Source organism: Ostrinia furnacalis, unplaced genomic scaffold (genome assembly GCF_004193835.3).
Source record: "Ostrinia furnacalis isolate ACB-3 unplaced genomic scaffold, ASM419383v2 OfSCF1132, whole genome shotgun sequence".
Taxonomy (NCBI): Eukaryota; Metazoa; Arthropoda; class Insecta; order Lepidoptera; family Crambidae; genus Ostrinia; species Ostrinia furnacalis.
In genome coordinates this window covers 502,255-524,387 of record NW_021131371.1, presented here as the reverse complement: position 1 = coordinate 524,387, position 22,133 = coordinate 502,255, and the positions used below count along the sequence as shown (strand labels likewise).

The window sequence follows — 22,133 nt, the reverse complement described above, 5'->3', positions numbered from 1 at the left end:
TCGTGCTTGCTTACAGGTCTCGGTCTTTATCTCTTTAAAATAGGTAAGTGGAAGTCAAGGTTTTTTTAATTTGTTTAGACAAATGTATATGTACCTACTCGTAGTTAATTAATTTTCAAACTATCAATACAAAACTATGTATAAAAATTGGCCAAGTGCATGTCGTGCCACGCGCAGTGTAGGGTTCCGTAGTTGTCCGTCGTTCGTTCGTTTCAGCCAAATGACGTCCACTGCTGGACAAAGGCCTCCCCCAAGGTTTTCCACAATGCACGGTCCTGCGCTGCCCGCATCCAGGCTATTCCCGCGACCTTTACCAGATCGTCCGTCGTTAATACAATATATTTCAGAAGCAAGCAATTACTTCATCTAAAGTCACTTTTAATATTTTCTTCTAGGGAATTTTTACTAGTTAAGAAAATTTATAATACATGAGTTAAATGACTATTACTCTTAAACTTACTTAACTGATGTATCTTAACCGTTACAGTTTTCCTTGAAAGTTCATGAAAAGCAGTATTATTACGAATTTTTCCAGATTTTTAAGCCAACAGTTTAGTTTTTAGAGAGGGGACAAAAATTGGCACTTTAAAATTTTAAAATTAATAATAATCTTAAAAACCCCAGAGCCATTTTAAAAGACCTATCCATCGATACCCCACTCGATGGGGTAGAAGTTGAAAAAAATATTCATCCCCACTTTAAATGTAGGGGAGCTACCCTAAAAATTTTTTTTTCAAAATTTTATTCTACTGTTTTGTCGGCGTGATTAATATACATACCTCTACAAAATTACAGCTCTATAGTGCCAATAGTTTCCAAGCAAAACCTCGGACAGACAGACAGACAGACATATCGAAACTATAAGGGTTCCTTGCCAGGACTACGGAACCCTAAAAAAGGTAAAGAAAAGTATTCTCTTTACTACATCTTTACTTTAACTTTTCTTTCAAATCTTAACTACCTATCTACATGCTGTAAACTTTTCCACATCCGTGTGAAATGCACTTAAAGGCTACAAACAAACTTAACCTGTCGTTTATTTAATATTCGCACGCACACAAATCCATAGATAAGCGGAGTGTTTGGCTTTCCCATCAATTTCACCAAATCGCCCGTAAATAACTATTATTATTATTATCGGCTATTATTAATAATAAAATTACGATATCAGCCGATAGAGGCGCGTGCCGTGATTGATAAGTAATTTGAAATTATTTTTATATTTTATGATTACTCGACGGTGTCCATAGCAACTATCTTTTAATATTGAACTAGTTTCTTCCTGCGGGTTTTTCAGCGTTGATTTTCGCCATCATTTGCTGATTTCTGTCCTATTTTTTGTGTGATTATTTGTCTGTATATGAAAATTGTTTGTTTCCCTAATATAAATAAATAAAAAAAATAAATAAATAAATAAATCATTCGTTTATTTATTACGAACAGCATCATCATCATATATTTAAGCCAGCTGATTTACGCCCATATTCACAAACATTACTATGAGGTCTCACAGTGCGCGTGGACGCACAGGGTGACACACGAAATCACAGAGCTGTATTCAACGTTGTGCGTTTAAGAATAAGAATAAGAATACTTTATTCAGCATAGAAAAATAAAATAAAAATACAGTACATTAACATTAAACATTAAACTACAAGCTATGCTGAAGAGGCGTCCGCTCAGCTATATTCGCGACATAACAAGCGCCATGTCGAGAAGCTGGTTTTCAGCGGGAACCAACACGATGAAGATTGCGGATTGCGGGACCATATTGAGGCTACCAGTCAAGAAGGCGCGCAACACAACGCAACGTTCGATTTGCTGCTTACTTAAGCAAGCATCGTTTGTGAATACGGGCGTTAGTCTCCACTGCAGGAGCACGGGCCCTCTAATTGACCAGAGGCAAATGGAGGATTTGTCCTACACTCCCCACGCTGGCCAGACGGGTTGGGGAGGCCTGATGTTCGCGTATTTGTCCCTTAGTCGCTTACAGCATCAACGGAAAGAGTGGGGATGGTCCTATTCGAGTTACTATGCCAGAATACCAAAAATACACAGAATTTTCTGTCGCCAATATAAAAAATTGGTTTTCCTCTCAAAATTTCACCTTATAAGTTACTTTTAATGGAGTATTTTTAGTTTAAGAATGTCGATTTTAACTCGTTCGTTTCAGCCAAATGACGTCCACTGCTGGACAAAGGCCTCCCCCAAGGCTTTCCACAATGAACGGTCCGGCGCTGCTCGCATCCAGGCTCTTTCCGCGACCTTTACCAGATCGTCGGTCCACCTAGTAGGAGGCCTGTCCACTATTTTAACTCAATTTATTTTATCTAATTTTAGGTACAGTACAGTACAAAACATTTTGACTTAAAAAATTCTTCAATTTGATTTAATTGATACCGTAATGCGTTTATGTCTTTTCTATGGCGCTACGAATATCTTTAATTAAAAATTCGAATAAAATAATTTTTTTTGTTCTTTCATTAGTTAATATGCCATTTAATTTTACATTAAACTGCTCCTATTAATTTATATTATAAATTTTGTATGTTAATTTTGTTGAACGCGCTAATCTCAGGAATTACTGGTTCAAAGCAGTGTTTGTAACAAACTTCGAAACGGCTTGACCGATTCTTATGAAATTTCGTGTATATTCAGTAGGTCTGAGAATAGGACGCAAACTCCATTTCCATTCTCCTAGGTGATAAGTGTTTTACCCGTACCAAGTCGCGGGCACAGCTAGTCTTCTAAATATCCTACTTAATATTATAAATGCGAAAGTTTGGATGTCTGGATGTCTGGATGTTTGTTACTCTTTCACGCAAAAACTACTGAACTGATTTTGTTGAAACTTTACAGTATTACTGTTTATAACCCAGATTAACATATAGGGTATAATTTATGACAATCTGTGACATATTAAATTTCACGCGGGTGAAACCGCGGGCAAAAGCTAGTATACGATATAACTCAAAGGTGACTGACTGACTGACTGATATAGTAATCTATCAACGCACAGCACAAACCACTGAACGGATCGGGCTGAAATTTGGCATGCAGGTAGACGTTATGACGTAGGCATCCGCTAAGAAAGGATTTTATGAAACTCCACCACTAAGGGGGTAAAACGGGATCCACACATACGAAGTCGCGGGCGGCCGCTAGTAATTTATAAAAGGTTCATTTATTCACGTAATACTCTAACGGCACCTAATTGGCCAATACAAGCCAATCAAGCTGGTTATATGCAAATTTTGTAATGGAGAGTCAATATTTTCTATGTATTAGACGCACACTTAAACCTGTATGTACTTGGCGGCTATAATTGGATTATGTAGTCCGTAAAGTAAATAAAATTTAGTGAAAATTTAATGTGAGTAATGCTTTCATCTTTTTAAAGGGTTTTGGTATAGCAAACAAGAATATTCTGGCAATTTTTAGTATATTTAAGGGAGATAGTTGAACATAAATAAAATATGTATCTAAATAGGTAGTATTAGATCTACCACTATATCATAACTACACATGCCGTTAGGCCAATAATATCCCTTACCTCTTCAAGTAATAGTTTGCTTGGTTCACAAAAATCGAAGGAAATAGTACTAGTTTGAGACAAATATATACTTAGAGAAATACGGTTATCAACGCGTCATTTTTATTAGTTACCTACATAGTACCTATTCTACCGTGTTTCTCTGTTTTAGTTGAAATAGCTTAGTTGAAATACTTTCTAGTTATAAAATAGCGTTCTTCAAATATAGAAAAAGGCTCTTTAAAAACTTATTTACAGTAAATAAATTAATCATTTCAATTATTTGAGTCTGACGTTAGGCTATTACCGCCTTATTTATTTATTTTATTTGGTGCACAAAACAGGGATACAACCTACAACCATAACATACACATAGCGTTTAAAACATACAATGTTCCTTTATCTTTAGCCTAGTTTTTGTTTCAGACGTACCATGTAACGAGCCGTCATGTCATCCCAGATATTACCCCACCCGATGTACCGCCGCGACTCCTCCGACCAAGACCGCCCTTTAGAAATCGACCATGATGGCGACCATAGCCGCTCAAGCAGCCCTAAAAACATGAAGTATTACAAACAGTTGGACGAAGACAAAACTATACTGAACCAAGGCAAGAAATCCTTTTGCATTGACGCGTTACTGTCAAGGCATATCGAGCCAGAGACGACTCTGCAAGACAGAATGGCGCAGCAGAAGTATTTAGCGTTAATCCAGAACAAAAACTACATAAACAGATTTGAAAACTACGACGCTCAGATAGAACAGAATACTATAGACAAGTTTCAAGGGCAGAGCTTTGAGCAGAGAGCAGAGAGTCCCAGGAGTGGACAGAGCAGTCCCAGGAGTGGGAGCCCAGTGTCTGAGGATGGGAATCGGTCGGGGAGTTACAGTCCGCCTATTTCCCCGGGAGTGGAGGGAGGGAATGAGGAGTATGAGAGCTATAGGCCTGGTAAGTTGCATTTTAATTACTTTAGTATCGTTCTTGCGACTTACGAAGGCGAGTAAGCTTTATTTGTGTGTGTACGTGTACATGCACATATAACGACAATGTTAATGTCTATCAAAACTTAAAAAAAAACGAACAGTAGCGAGCCACCACACATGTAAAGCTCGCTCGCCTTCGTGAATTGCAACAACTATAACCTACTCCTAAATGAGTATGTTCCTGCATTAGTGAAGCAGAAGGGTGTATTTTTGTTACGTCAAACGTCAGTGAAGCTTCAGTTGTGCTTCAGACATGTGTATCATGAAAATCACTTTGTGGCGCGCTCTATGCGTTTCAGTTGGATAGTCAGTTATAAAGACGCGTGTAGTGCGGGATACGTATCGTGACAGTTTAACTTTCCCCCGGGACAAACTTGACCTTTACTGGTTGGGTTGTCGGCGGTCAAGCTGTAGATCCTGGCTACACGGGAGTTGCAGCGGTGAAACGAGAGGTGGGATTAGTCCCGAGAACCTATCTAATAGGAGACAGGGCATTAAGGCTTGGTATTTCTGCTAAAGTAGGTATTTCGCGCTGTCAAAATCTGCGCGCGCAATACTTCGCCGAAGACAGCGCGCCAAAGAGCTCTCGCGGCTACACAGTATAGAAATAAGCAGTTTGGAAATACGCAGTTGGTTAGGTTAGGTTGACTTCCTTCCGTTCAAGCGTCACACTCACAGCACTTTCTAATACAAATCATATCCAAGTGATACAAATTAAAACAACTTTCAAAATTTTTGGGAATATATTTTAGAATCGAATAAATATAGAATATAACTGCCAAAGTAAACACGGTTCAAAGAGGCGTGGCGTCACCCGACCTTCCGGAAGTTCCGCGCCGGCTAAAAGAATTTCAAGATTACGTCACCCGACCTATCGGTAGATCCTCGGGAGCTTGAGCGATTGGAAAAACATTTTATGATCAGTTACTCGTAGTAGCGATTATTTAGAGCTTGGATAATAAATTATAGTTGTTGCAATTCACAAAGCTTTGCATGTGGTTAATTACATTAATCAGTACACGCATCAATTTTGTTCAGTCTTTTTGTTTATTAATAAATAAAAATATCATACTAAAATTGCATACATATTTGTTTGTATTGGTCTGGGTGTTTTCTTTCCATAATAATAATACTTAATTGATTACAAATAAATAAGTAATTTGAGACAATCATCCGTAACATTCCGAAGTCCGCTGTATAAATAAATTTCGGTGGATTGATTCTTAATTCCGGTGGCTCAAATACAATTTCGGTGGCTCTTGATAATTTCAAATTGACATATCTCGAGAAGTATTAATAATATTTTGATCTCTACCATATCATTGAATAATACAAGTTATTTACTATTATTTCTGCCACAAAAAAGTTTTGGAAAGTGGAAATTAAAATTCGCCACCGGAATTAGGCAAAAAACGAGTTTGTTGATATTCACCCATTAACATTATTAGGTTGGGGGCAGTTTAGAATTTAGGAGTAGATATTCGTACCAGTGTCTTCTGTAGTTTCATTTTTTTCTTTAAAACATTTAATCCTGTCATTCCATAAAACCAGTAATTCCAAAAACTATGTTTTTTCTCGGTTAAGTTCGAAGGTTAACTGGCAAAGAATCCCTAAGGTACTAAGTACGCTTTATGTACCAATTAGAGTGGCATTCGAGTTCATTAATTAAAAAAAAATACCAACGGATTGAAAACCTCATCCTTTTGTTGAAGTCGGTTGGTAAATAAGTAAAAATATTAAAGATCAAAAGAGAAACATTTTTAATATCATAAAAAGTAGTTAGTCTTGTATTCTATAGGTATCCAGCAATACATGGACGTTGAAGCCAATTGCAATAGTGAAAGGTTTTAAAAAAAATGAAAAAAGCAACAAATTTTTAAGTTTTACCTTTCTTATCTCACCAACATCAAAAACAAGCTCCAAATTGTGTAATATACTTACTTAGGGCTGATTTTTAATCGTCAGTACCTTCTTCTTCTTTTAACTGAAGAATAAACTTATTATTTTGACATATTATTTTCTCATACTAAAACCAATATGCCAACTTATTCTTCAGTCAAAAGTTATTCCACGATTGAAAAATCAGCCTTTAGAAAACTTACAACTATTCCCTGATTTTATCACTGCTCCTTTCCGAAAGTGTTAACAGTGTAAAAATCGTCACTCTCCCCCGTGACAGGGGTGATAGAGTGGCATGTGGCATAGACAAACAGGGGCGACAGCAAACACGCGGTGATTTACTATGGTGGCTTTGTCAGAGGCACTGAAAAAAATGTGTTGTTGACATTGGCTACTAAGGCCAACTAACTTTAACCGTAACTAAGTATTACAATAACCGGTGTTTTTTGTATGGAGTTTGACATATTTTATACTAGCTTTCCGCCCGCGGTTTCTCCCGCGTAGAATTTTGTCTGTCACAGAAAAACTTTATCGCGCGCGTCGCTGTTTCAAAAACCGGGATAAAAACTATTCTATGTCCTTTCCCGGGACTCAAACTATCTCTTTGTCAAATTTCATCAAAATCGGTTCAGTGGTTTAGGCGTGAAAGCATGACAGACAGACAGAGTTACTTTCGCATTTATAATATTACTCATATCTCGTAGTATACATACTTGTAATATAAATAGTATAGATGTTTGTTAAAGCCAAAGTATAAGATGGTGCAATTTGTGATGGTTTCTATAAAAATAGTAGAATACCTAAGCGGGAAAATAAAGCGCCATATTTGGGAGTTTTGTTCTTGTTGATTATTCAGTGTTCATCATTTATGTTGGATAAATTGTCAGTTACTATTAGCACGAACTTTTTAAAGAATTCATCACAGCATCTTACTTGAATAATGCAGCAAAACAACCAGATAAAGTTGAAATGTTTTATTTCGATCGATCACTGATAAAACGTATCAGTCGACGACGAATTTGACAGCTTATCATTATAAATTGGTAATACACGTCCACAATACATCAGATTATTGAAAATCACAAGTGATATTGTATTATTATTGGTATTTACGCGAATAATGGATCGACTAGGGGTTGGTAAATCGTTTCAAAGATTCTACACCCGAGAAACGTTAGTTAGAAGCATTTTTGTTTAAAAAATCGTTTATTTTCTTTGAGTAATAATTAAAACGATTTTTTTATTATGACTTCGTGCGGTTTTCACTTTCAAGTAGTGGAAAGTAAAATGACATTTCAAGTGAATAAATATCATTCAAAATCTGTACCAAATAAACCAGTATTTAACCAAAACTACTTAGGTACCCTTTATTTTTCCTTGTATCTCAAACTTTCATCTTAATCGGTTCTGTGATTTAAGCCTAAAATGTAACAGACATAGGCCCGGTTTTTTGATTCGTAGTTAAATTAACCAATGGTCAAATTTGACAGATGTCAAATGACAAGTGGTTAAATATCAGAAAAAAATGTTTTTCGAACAATGGTTAGCTTGACTTTTAGTACATTTTTTAACTATTAGTTAACATTTTGTTAATATTAAACCATTAGTAGCAAAATTTGCCTATTGGTTATTTTAACTACGAATCAAAAAACCGGGCCTAGAGTTACTTTTGCTTTTAAACATTATTTAATATATGGATTAGTTACATAAGGACAATGAATTAAAAACAAAACTTAACTAAGCCTACAACAATAATAATTATTCGACAAAATCTCATTATTCGGTATTACTTTCAATTAATCTCTTCGCACTAATCATCAACACTTACCCTAATTTAAACATCAAAAATTAAACAGCAATAACCATTATAGCCCCGATTAGTGCCAAACCGATCCACCCTTACGTTTAGGGATGGTTTGCCATATCGACGCCATAACAGGTGCGGGGCCACCATATGTGCGAGCAATAAAATTGACAATATTGGCGCGATAAAAGCCGGCCCGGTTTGGTGTTTAGGGTCGGTTGAAGAAGATTTTTATATTTAGTAGAAGGGTAGTGTTATAAAACTAAATTCAAGTTCTTGATTTGTATGAAGACCCTTATTAGGGCACTTATCCACGAACCAAATATACTCGTATAGTTTTCTCTACCACCACTTCAGAACAACAAAAGGTAAAGCAGACAAAAAACTGAAAAAAAAAACTCATAAACCTCATTTATTTTTGTAAGTAGGCTTTTAAAAAGCACTTTTACACGTCCCAGTATTACCTAACCCTATCACTGCTTCGGGACAATAAATGGGCCAGTGTGCTGAGAAGAAGCAGCGCAAGAAACTCAGTCACTATTGTGTCTGTTCTCTCCACTCCACTTTGACCCCTAGCTGTGATTTCCATGGGTGATTAAAGCACACCAAAATGTCGCCTTTGTCAGCCAATTAATAACATACAACACCATGAACAAAATATACAGGCGTGCTAAACATGTAAACAGTTTTGTCAGCTCTTTCCCCGAGAAATTTAATGAATGCTACTGACAAGCGACAACTCCACTTTTTTAGCAGAGTTTTGGGCTGACACTGACAGGTTTGTTGTCGAAAAAAGAAGAAGACTATAGAGACTCTTCGTAGATTTCGTTTTCGTAAAGATACGATCACCCATCCCAGTTTTACCGTGACTAAGGCTGTCTAGACGAAGTTGCCTACCACTTGACCAATTTTTCTAGATAAAAGGATGATGAAATCTATCAATAAATACTTCTCTTAACCGCACAAATACCGAGTTTATTGATAAATGATTGCGCTCAAGATAAAATATAGGATCTTAGTTGATAAATCTAAATCCATACTTGTTAAAAAATATTATATTAAGGCCAAAAGCATTTGTCCAAGTAATGTTTGCTATTTATTTAAGCTAGACATTCACGGTCAAATATTATTTATTTTTTACGGATCCGGCGACTGGGACCGCGGTCCCAGTTAATTGCGGTCCCAGTCGCCGGAAGCCTCAACTAACCTACCATCCGTTTATGTGAACTTTTAACTTGAAATTCACAGAAACACTGTCAGTTTTTTAGATGTAGCTACGTAAGTTCAACTGAACAGCTTAACTATCTGATTTATCTCGATTATTGTACTAAAAGATTAGTTGTGTACTTGTTTGTCTCCGCTTGAATATTTTCACGTTTTTCTGGCCTCTACAATATTTTTCCTACATCAACTAAGCCGCGTGCTTCCTACAGAGCAGAATAAACAAAGACCATCCTCACTCTTCCCGTGGATGTCGTAAGAGGCGACTAAGGGACAAATATGCGAGCATCAGGCCTCCCCAACCCGTCTGGCCAGCGTGGGGAGTGTTGGACAAATCCTCCATTTGCCTCTGGTCAATTAGAGAGGGCCGTGCTCCTGCAATGGAGACTAAATGACCTGATGATGGATGATATATTATCAACTACTTATGTATATCATTGTTGTTCAAAATATACTTGTCTAACACGGAATCATCCCAGGTACTTTATGACGTTAAAAGGAGGGCGCTACTATCAATACTTTTTTTATGCATAACAAGGCAGTTATTTGACCACAATCGCACCTGATTTTAAGTGGGATGCAGTCTAGGATGGTACATAATATCTGCCCTGTAAGTGCCTATTCACTCTCGCCTTGAAAAGGTCCGGATTGATAGTCTTCGGGAAAGACAGCAGCAGGCATAAATTGTGGGTTATAATTCCGATTTTTGCCACGTTGGACAACACTGGAATAGGTATCCCATATAATATAATATTATGATATTTATAGGAGGGCGCTACTAGTAATGCTGGGTTATTAGTTCCAATTTTTTCCCGTTTCAGAATCGTTTGACTATAGAAGAGTGAGCATCCCCCACTTACATTTTGATTACAAAATAAGTTCTCTAAAGTAACAAATTAAATAAATCAACATCCATTGGTAATTATTACCTGCGTTACTTCACCGTCAAATAACTGCTGATTAGGCAAATTAAACTAATTAGTTTAACCTAACGCTTTACTTGATTTAAAAATCAACTGCCTAACGAAATTCCGACTGGCGGGGTACGGACGGGGTTTGAGTGGAAGCGGTGAACAGGATTTGAAGTTTATTCTGTTTTAAACTGTTTAAAAAGGTTAAAATTGTAGACAATACCGATAACCTGATATTTTGCATGGTGTACACTAAAAAGTATCTTATTGCAACAACAAGAAAGAGAGAGAGAGAGATCTTAAAATGGGCAAAAAAAACACTAAATTTAAGTTATTCAGAATTTACACGATTGCTTTCATTTATAATTTCGCTGGCTAACGCAGTAAATCAAATGATAGATTCATCATCATCATCATTTCAGCCATAGGACGTCCACTGCTGAACATTGGCCTCCCCCAATGCTTTCATGTTGATCGATTGGTAGCGGCCTGCGTCCAGCGCTTCCTCGCTACCTTTACGATGTGATAGATTGTGTGTCTTCAATTATTGTTCATGCAAAGCCTTAAAAACAATAAAAACATAACTACTTTTTACAAGAAAACAGTTTACTAATCGTAAAGTCAATTTCCGCAAGTGCATTTTAAAGGTTTCAGAATTATTCATGATGATTTTGCTAAACTAATTACGTCACAAAGATTTCAAATATTTGTAATCTCATAATGAGATTATTTTGTCTTTACTTTAGTAACACCACCTCTAATTTACCAAAGACTCTCTTAGCTATTAAAAAAGATGTACAGCATTCATCACCATCATTTCAGCCACAGGACGTCCACTGCTGAACATTGGCCTCCCCCAATGATTTCCACATCGCACGGTTTGTAGCGGCCTGCATCTAGCGCCTCTCCTACCTATGTGAGGTCGTCGGTCCAACTTCTGAGTGAAAAGCATTCATGATATGTCAAAGCAAAATTCTGTTATTTGCATGGACTATTAAATAGTGCTTACAAATCGTCAAATATAAATATAAAAGTTTTGCTCTTATTTAGCCGTTATATGTCTCTTCATTTTTGCCCTATCAGCGCGTCGAGACCAGCATTTGGCAGGTGCTGAGAAGAAGCGCCGCAACAAATTCAATCACAACTAGGGCATGTAATATCGGAAGGTTTTCAATTCCAATATTGATTTCCGATATTAGATCTCAATATCGGAATTCCGATATTAATATCGGAATTGAGTTTGTGTTATAATAAATTGAATATTTGATTATTTTCGTAACATTTCTTGATTGTATACAAGTAAAATAATGATTTTAATCAATATCTTTAATTTGGTACTAAACAGCACTTCTTAAAATTATAAAATTGAAGTATTTAAAACCATTTTTGTATGTAATGGGTATCCAATTCCATTGCATTTGGTTACTGATAATAGGCCAATATGGACTAGCAAGGAATTTAAGTGTTTTTGTAAAACAGGTATCAAAGAAACTTTTGCTTCATCAACCAATACTGGCGGAACGATTTGTAGAGTCATTCAAGTCAAATGTTACAAAAATTTTAGGTAGTGGTAAAAAAAACTTGAATATGCTTGTAATTTGTTCCTTTTTTATTATCGATGTACAACTCACAAAACCACGGGCCATCATCATCATCATTTCAGCCATAGGACGTCCACTGCTGAACATAGGCCTCCCCCAATAATTTTCACAATGGTTGGTTGGTAGCGGCCTGAGGTCGTCGGTCCGTCGGTGAGTAAATCGTCGAATCCTACTTGGCTGGGCCGCGTTCGGGAAACTACACAACATCTTTTTGTCCAAAATACCTCAGTGCTTAAAGACGAAAGTCTTCAATCAGTGTGTGTAACCAGTCATGATATACGGCTCGGAAACGTGGGCTCTCAAAGTTGCACAGCGTGCTATGAAGAGGGCTGTGCTTGGTGTTTCTTTACGAGATCCAATCAGAAATGAGAAGCTCCGTTAACGAACTAAAGTCGCTGACATAGTCTGACGGACTAGCCAGCTGAAGTGGCAATGGGCAGGGCACATGTAGGTAGGTACGCAGAACTAACGGGCCATAGTCCAATTAATGTTTGGAAGGGAGTTGAGATGTCGTTTTTCATTGCTAAGACCAAGTACGGCAAGTGTTAAAATTGTTTTAGAACAAGTAAAATTAACCATAAATAAATAATTAATAAAAATAAATTAATAAATAAAATCTTTAATGAATAACTTATTTGACAGTTTAAACTCTAGGCTAATCTTATGCTACAAAAGGTAAAATTATACGTGTGCCTGAACTAGGATTTTTAGGGTTCCGTAGCCAAAATGGCAAAAACGGAACCCTTATAGTTTCGTCATGTCCGTCTGTCCGTCTGTCCGTCTGTCCGTCTGTCCGTCTGTCCNTTGTAAAACAGGTATCAAAGAAACTTTTACTTCATCAACCAATACTGGCGGAACGATTTGTAGAGTCATTCAAGTCAAATGTTACAAAAATTTTAGGTAGTGGTAAAAAAAACTTGAATATGCTTGTAATTTGTTCCTTTTTTATTATCGATGTACAACTCACAAAACCACGGGCCATCATCATCATCATTTCAGCCATAGGACGTCCACTGCTGAACATAGGCCTCCCCCAATAATTTTCACAATGGTTGGTTGGTAGCGGCCTGAGGTCGTCGGTCCGTCGGTGAGTAAATCGTCGAATCCTACTTGGCTGGGCCGCGTTCGGGAAACTACACAACATCTTTTTGGCCAAAATACCTCAGTGCTTAAAGACGAAAGTCTTCAANGTAAAAAGTATGTCCCCCCCCCTCTATTTTTATAACTACGGGGTATAAAATTCTAAAAAAAATAGAGGTGATGCATGCTAATTAACTCTTTCAACGATTTTTGGTTTGATCAAAGTATCTCTTATAGTTTTTGAGATAGGTTGATTAAATTGACATAATAAGTTTATTATATTTGCTGCTACGGAACCCTTTGTGCGCGAGCCCGACTCGCACTTGGCCGGTTTTTTTTCCTGTATCTCAGGCGAAATAAAGGCTTAAAGATACTTCATTTAACTATCATTAGCAGAAAATATTTGCAGTGGGACAAAAAGTGATGTTGAGAGACATGATAAAATCATTGGTCTTTGTCAATCATGTACTTTGGGCTTTGTGGCAGGTTATGGCGCGTTTAAACGCTTTGTTTAAAATCTCAATTGAAACCTTTATCTGATTCCGATATTACGATATTGGGTCGCTCAATATCGGAATTGAAATATCGGATCTCGTACTCCGAGATTCCGATATTACGAGATTCCGAGATTCCGATATTCATGCCCTAATCACAACTGCCGGTTGAAATAATGGAAAAAAGTAGGAAGTTAGTGTGCCAAGGCTAAATAATATGTAAGACAAAACATTACACTGCTTTTACAGTAAACGCTGACATGCTGAAACACTCAATTAGGAAGCGTCCGTCTCCACAAAAAACAATTCCGCTGACGGTGAAGCCAGCGCCCCCTGTAGGGAACGTAAGCCAATTATAGGGAGCAATTTATACGCACAAACAACAGGCCCTTTCTAAATTAGATCCCCGTGACTAGTGCGGGGGCGTGTCGATGTCGATATATCGATGGAAACTTATTTTAGAATTTTAGTGCAATTTTCTACGGTTCCTGATAAAAACGCACAAATCCTACTTGCTATAATAACATGTGAAAGTTTGTGAGAATGAAATGGATTTTAACCCTTGAACTGATTTTTACACGTTTGCGCCAGAAGCAACTGTAGAGACTGGAGAGATAGGGACTCAGGGAAAATCATAGATTTACTTAAGTATCCCAGTTTTCGGTAGGGGAAACACGCGACACGCGACTTTCTAGACTTTCTGTGGCAGAACTAAATTCACGATTTTACTCTAACAGTTTAATGCTAAAAATGTTCGTGTCACAAGGTGGACTGACGATCTGGTAAAGGTCGCGGGAAGCGCAGGACCGTTCATTGTGCAAAACCTTGGAGAGGCCTTTGTCCAGCAGTGGACGTCATTTTACTGAAACGAACGAACGAACGAACGAATAAGTGGGTTCACCAGAATAATCCAGCGGCTTTTTTTAAATGGTTGCTTTTTGCAAAATCTCTCCTAATTAAAACTGCACAAAATGCCACAGTGTTTATCTTGATTTGCCTTTGTCCGTACATCACTTTATCAAATCAAACCTGTCAACGAGTGACGTCACAAACCTATTTCAAGCTGGGTTTTCAGTAAAGGGAAGAATCATCTGAGTTTTATTAACTGAAATAAAGTAATGTACCTATAATATGAAAAGCCAAAAAACAGTTATATTATGTTGACGGACGATTGTCGATAAATGTAGTAGAACATTTATCGACAATCGTCCGTCAACATAATATAGACACACAAAATCTATACTAATATTATTATAAAGCTGAAGAGTTTGTTTGTTTGTTTGTTTGTTTGTTTACTTGAACGCGCTAATCTGAGGAACTACCGGTCCGATTTGAAAAATTATATCAGTGTTAGATAGCCCATTTATTGAGGAAGGCTATAGGCTATATACCATCACGCTACGAGTAATAGGTGCAGAGCAAAAATGAAAAATGTTGCGAAAACGGTTTTTCACGCGTACGAAGTCGCGAGCACAGCTAGTCTATAATTAGTTGAGTCTTTACCTACAAAGATGTTATAGTAAAGTGACAATTAGCCTAGGCGCAGACCACCGATTTTTAGTCGGCCGATAGTTGAGCCCGATTCTAATTTGTGTGAAGAATTAATACTTATTTTAACAATCCACTGTCAGTTTCCAGTGCAATATTGGCCTTTAAGACAAAATACAGCCTATAGATATCGATATTTAGAATAAACTAGCTGAGCTCGCGAATCAACCGGTAAAATCTTTCTCAAATTTATAGAGAAACACATTTACATGCAAATAATAGATTGTTACAGGTATTGTAGATACAATAAGTGCTCTATTCTGCTAAAATACATTAGTTAACATGCTTTTGTCCAGTAAAACATTGTAAGAGCAGCAATCAGCCATTCCCTAAGCTTTCTAATCATTACTTTTACAGAACCTCTTTTAAATCTTTCAGGAATAGCGTGGCCAAGGAAAACAGTTACAATTTTTTATTGACACAAATTACATGATGTTCAATCTCCCGTCCATCCTTCATATAAAAGTCCAACTCACACTTGACAGGTTTTAGGTCTAACAAAAACCAAAGACAGCTTATGTAGCTTTGAGGTAGGTACTTGTACAGCGCATGCGTCTCCTGGCCCCGCCCACTCGAAATAACATACGTCACTTTACACTATACATTATTGTTTCAAAATACAACCTTAATACCAGGGACTAAGATGCCAGTGTGAAACTTGATGTGACGTAGACCACATACATTGTTCATTGTTACTTGTTACTACATTTCATATGCTTGGATGAGTTCTGCTGAATTTTGTGGAACTGTTTTAGAGTTTAGGTACACTTCTAATTGTTTAACTGTAATTTAATTAAGTGTTATGTAAATTAACTTGAATACGACTTTAATTATTATAATCTCCACAAATGAAACTATTGAAACAATTTTGAAATATATTTTGCAGTAGAGCTATATTACTTGTAGGTAATCCTAGATGACGTAATGTATAATTTCGATGACAAATTACAAAGTTTACACGAGCAAAGCTTAAATTAAGCTTTTTCCTCTATAATAAGAGCGTAGCCATTTTGTTCGTGTTATCTTCTATTCTATACTTATAATAAATCTGTAGAGAGGTCAATTCTGTACATTAAATATATTTTCAAAATAACTATCAGGGGGTGATTAGTGATCGATACTGATGCCAAAAATGCAATCAGTAAAATTCAAATTCAAAAAAGTCTGTCTGTTTGTCTGTCTGTCTGTATGTTCCTTATAGAAACAAAAACTACTCGACGGATTTTAACGAAACTTGGCACAATTATTCTTCATACTCCTGGGCAGGTTATAGGATACTTAGGAATTCCCACGGGAATGGGAATTAGCGGGAAAATCGTTTTGTATGAAAAATCTGAATCGCTTAAGTTAGACGCTTGAAATTCGGCATGCAGGTACCTTAGTAAACTTAAAGCTTAGTTACAACAGGATATTGCAAAATTCCCACTGGAACGGGAGTTAGCGGGAAAAAACATTTGTATGAAAAATCTAAACCGCTTAAGTTAGACGCTTGAAATTTGGCATGCAGGTACCTTAGTAAACTTGAAGCTTAGTTACAACAGGATATTGCAAAATTCCCACGGGAACGGGAGTTAGCGGAAAAAAACATTTGTATGAAAAAATCTAAACCGCGTAAGATAGATGAAGGGGGTAAAACGGGATCCACGCGTACGAAGTCGCGGGCGGCCGCTAGTGTTTCATAAAAAAGTACTCGTATAATAACTTCGGATGTGGAACTTTAAAGAAGACGTTTATCGCATATTTCTGCTAATAATATTTGACTCCGAGCTGTTACCGCGATAGAAGAAGAAAATTTAGGTATTTACATTGACACTTTTGTAGAGTCGTCACTAATGTAAAGCCATTGCAACACTTCTTACAACACGAATAAAATCATAAAAGTAATTAATTTTTTACAAGTAGGCTTTTAAAAAGGGCTTTTACACGTCCCAGCATTACTTCAACCCTACCACTGCTTCGGGACAATAAAAGGGCCAGTGCTGAGAAGAAGCAGCGCAAGAAACTCAGTCACTATTGTCAGCCTCTTTTTCAAGGGCTTACAAAGTTTCTACAATAAATTTAATCAAATGCATCGAACCATTAATACCAAATCAAGCTTAAAACCAGCCCTCGCTTTATAGTTTAAATAATTGGGACGCATTTAACTCAACACCCTACAACTAAACATAAAAACAAACAAATTAGTCAACAATGGTCACCCTAAACTATTTCACTAATCGTGCCGATAAATATTGTATAAAAACTAACCCATTTTAATCTACACCAAACGATTTTCGCCCATAAAGTTGTGGGGTAAAGTGTAAACTGCAAGTGGCAACACTCGGTGACAAATGTGACATCTGACGGTGGTGTTGCCATATACGGCTTAACAGGTCTTAATTATTATAGCTGTGGATTTTATGGAAAGCTATTTAATTGTGAAATTGGAGCAGATGTGTTTGTTTGGATAGGTCGTGGGTTCGATGCCTGTAGGATTATGATTGGTGAACGAAATGTAAGAGAATGGTGTGGTCAGATTACGTTATAAAAGTTAAGCGGTTGAATTATAATACAGAACTGTTAAAAAAATGTTTGAAGAAAAAACTTTTTCAGTGACCTTCATGAAGCAAAATCGATTAAAATACATAAAAACTGTTTTGATTTGTTCAAACCACACTTCTGATATGAAATGAAAATAATGTAGAGACATGTAAAATATTCAATATTTTTAAGGGACCTTCATAAAACATTAATGGTTAAATGCATGCAATTTCTAGTTTTAACCACCAATTAATTTATTAATTATAATAACGCGATTATATCCACAATCCGTTACACTACCAACATTTTAAATACTTAAACTTTTTTGTTTTTCCTAAAATGAAATTATTTTTAGAGAAGTTGGAAATTGTTAGTTAGGGATAAATTTTCACATTTTCGTTTTCTACATAATATCAACCTGATACTTTTTAAGAGATTGTACTTGTAAGTAGCACTTAGCTTTTATAAAACGTATCTTTACGACCATAGAAAATTACTCTTATTCTTCATCATCTAATAAATTAAAAATAAATTTTGCGACAGACGGCGAAAACAATTTAAATCCATTTTAACTTCATAATGATCGCAATTTGTATCGTACATTTAGCTGGCCAATAAATAAAATAGGCAATTAGGACGTACACTTACATTTGCATATTATTTGGGGGGACAACAATCGACTTAACGGGTAGTACACAACAGAGTTTCATGAAGTAGGTTTCATTTATTTTTTGACACAAAAAATTGCCCCAGTTATGTAGGGTATTTTTTAAATCCAGTTAACTTCTTTTTTTATTTAAAATAACATTCATTTCAAACTTTATTTTATTAGGTTGAAAAAAAAGTTTTCTCTGTTGGGAATGAAAACACGCTCTTTTGCTCTAAAAAACAAAAAATTAAGTTATAACCTACTTACGCCCGTTATTCACAAACATTACACGAACCAATCACAGAGCTCTATTCAATGCTGTGCGTTCGATTTGCTGCTTCACTTAAGCAAGTATTGTTTGTGAATACAGGTGTTAATAGAATAGATTTTTACAGAAAATACATAATTATTTCAATAATAATACATTTGTAAAAAATAAGTAGTTCGATTTTTTATGAAAATAACGATAAATTACTTTTTTTTTTAGTTTATTTTTTTAGAAACGGTTCAGAGGAACTTATTTGCACTAAAAGCCTTTAAAGGTATTTATTATCATAAGATAGGTAATAGGTAAGGTAATAATACCTTCACACATCACTGTACTACCACAAGAACTTACACATGTACGTACACTACGTTCTTTAACTAACCCTACTGAGTATATCTATGGCACCCCAGCCCATATCAACGGGACAGGCCCGCCACATGGCGGCTATAAAATAAAAAGAACACTGCTTTCGTCTGCGCTTACTTTATGGGGTTTTTTACCACAATTGGTACATGGGTTTCGTCTGTGCATGTGCAGATTAAATTGAGGACAAGGATGATTTGATAAAGAATGTAATGGATTGATAGGCAGTTGTAATATTTAGCAGTTTAGTTTTATTTTGTGAGTTTGTCTTGGTAAAACACAAATCATGAATGATGTTTTGTAACTATTTCTTTCAGAAGATATTTGTACAATAAACATTTAAAGAGGCAGTTTTATTACTAGTAGCAGACTATCCTCCTGCTTTTCCTCCCATGTTCTTCAAATTAAATTCGTTGCGGGTCCAATGACAGTTTAACTTTCCCCCGGGACAAACTTGACCTTCACTAGTGAGTTTTTTATTGGTGGTCAAGCTGTAGATCCTGGCTACACAAGAGTTGCAGTGCTGGGAACGAGAGGTGGGAATAGTCCCGTGGATAGACAAAGTAGATTTGCCGGAAAACGAAAGCTCTGGGACAGTAAAATAACAATTTTGAAATTTCTGTGTTTTCTACGTTGGATTTTTTAGTCTTTCATTACCTACCTACTAAAATCAATTTCTTTTTTCGCGTTCTTCTGATCTCGAGTTGGCCCGTCCGACACCTTTCACCGTTCGACTAATTTAAACTACTTTACATTTTAAAACGCCACTTCATCTAAGGACCCCCTATGGCCTATAAATCCTATAATCTATATCAATATTACAGTAACATAGTACCTACACAATAACATTGTGGATATGACCGCCCCGAGCACCGAACGCGGACCTCCGAATCGTCACAATAATTTATCCGCCACGCCGAGCGCGACGGGCCAATCAGCTAATTCGATTTCTACCCTCCCCCGGGCAAGATGTGTGTCTTGGGGGTATAGATATAGGTAGTACATTACGTCATTGTTGTGAACTTGTGACGTGCATTGTCTTTGTGATGTTATTATAGCTAGTCTTTTTAATTACAAATGTACTGACCACGCATTCTTGTTGATAAAATGTTTGGGATGCGTAACTGCCTAGCTCGCATAAATATTTATAACTATGTATATTTTAAAGCCTGTAAACCTTTGAAAAAGAGGCTGACAAAATAGTGACAGAGCTTCTTGCGCTGCTTCTTCTCAGCACTGGCCCATTTATTGTCCTGAAGCAGTGGTAGGGTTAATACTGGGACTTGTAACAGTGCTTTTTTAAAGCCTATTTGTAGAAATAAATGAGTTTTATAAGTTTTATTTATAGAAAAAGAGGAATTATAAGTCAAGCCACGGTATCTAACCTCTGATTTTATAACAGCCACGGGAATATTAAAAGGCTTCTAATATACTAATTGGCCTTCTCTTAAATGCCACCTAATTTTTAAGTGACCCTATAAAAGCAAAATGCCTGTTAAGTGTTATAAGGGTCACTTAAAATTAGGGATTGATGGTGAAACCGGGCATTATTCTCAGATATAACTTAAAACTGCCCAAAATATTAACTTACGGAATGTAGAGCTTAGGGAGAGATCCGGTTTTTTTGCAGATCCCGTTTATAAAACATGCCGTTTGCAGTGTCCCGTAAAAAACAGATACGTTCGAATTTTATTTGGAATTCGAATTTTAATAACACATGTGTTTTTACATGGTCTAGTTTTACGGGATGATAAGCTGTATTGAACTTATCCCCGTTTTCACCGTCAATCCTTAATTTTTAAGTGACCCCTATGGTAACACATAACAGGAATTTCGTTTTCGTAGCGATCACTTAAAAATTAGGGATTGACGGTGAAAACGGGCTTTTATTCTTGCTAGAAAATTTATTCATCAAAAGATTCAAATAGGACCATTTTAATAAACCGTTATTACTCCAACATTAGCTCTGTAAAACAAATTACATTTAAAAAGGCCCTTCTCAGGGCCTAAATATCACGTACGGTCAACAAAAAAATAGATTTGTACGGTCAACATCCAGCTTATTGATTTTTGATTCCGATACTTGAGCACGGACGCCTATTGACAGAGACGTCATTTTAAATTTATTTTTAAACATTTCTTGAATATTTGAACGGGTATCTGGCATTTTAAAGTGCATTTTAACGAGTAAAGGTATAAAGAAAGACATAAGAGTTCAAATTCCCTCTTCTCTGGTGGTGGTCATAATAAATGATCATGATCGTCACTTACCATCAGGTGAGATACAGGCCAAGAGCTTCCTCGTTGAGGATAAAAAAAAAAAAAAAAAAAAAAAAAAAATTAAAATAAAAGTGATTTACAAGGAACAATGTTTTTATATTAAAACTAGCGGCCGCCCGCGACTTCGTACGCATGGATCCCGTTTTACCCTCTTAGGGGTGGAGTTTCGTAAAATCCTTTCTTAGCGCATGTCTACGTCATAACATCTACCTGCATGCCAAATTTCAGCCCGATCCGTTCAGTGGTTTGGGCTGTGCGTTGATAGATCACTATGTCAGTCAGTCAGTCAGTCAGTCACCTTTGAGTTATATCTATTTAGATTGGTTTTGGTTATAAAAAAAAACTATTTACGTTCCCCTTCAAAAATTAAAAAAATAATCTTTTTCTTCGCGGAATCCGCCCTATTTTAACTACTGCACTAAATACTTTAATAGTTTACAATCCAAAACTAATAAATTCAGTACTAGCGTCCCCCTAAACAAATTATCAAATTAGCCATCGCGCCTAAACGAGCCTACTCCCTCGCAAAATTACTTTAACCAATATTTTCCATGCTATTTAAGCCAATTACGGCGCATAAACAAACTACATACAAAAAGACCTGCGAGTTGTCAAAGTGACAGCGCGCCAAACGTTGACAGATGCGCTCGAGCCATTTTATCGCGTTGTGCAAACACGACCAAATGTTGGATAGGGGATAATTGATAATTATAATTTTTTGGGGTCCTCGGTCGAATTGGCGTTGAGGAATCGGAGATTAGTCATTTGTAAATGAGATTAAAATACTTCCTATAGTTAGTTTAACACAACAGTTACAAAAGTAATGTAAGGTTAGCTATTTTGTAAAAAAATAAAAGTAAGTGTGGTTGGATCTTTGCTACCTTTATACAACCACTGAACTGATTTATTAATATGAAACTTGATATAATGCTTAGAGATAGTTTGAGACCCACGGGAAATATAGAATGGTATTTATCT

The 22,133-nt window shown here is 36.4% G+C and overlaps 1 protein-coding gene across 1 annotated transcript in view; it reads left to right on the top strand.

Annotated features, from left to right (window-relative positions):
- The window catches only part of LOC114351366 (homeobox protein Hox-D4a), a 28,788-nt gene that overhangs the window by 2,621 nt on the left and 4,034 nt on the right, over window positions 1-22,133 (top strand). Inside the window, exon 2 of the mRNA XM_028302549.1 lies at window positions 3,959-4,482. Coding sequence (XP_028158350.1) covers window positions 3,981-4,482 — 502 coding nt within the window. The 5' untranslated portion in view covers window positions 3,959-3,980. The remainder of the gene's footprint in view (window positions 1-3,958; window positions 4,483-22,133) is intronic.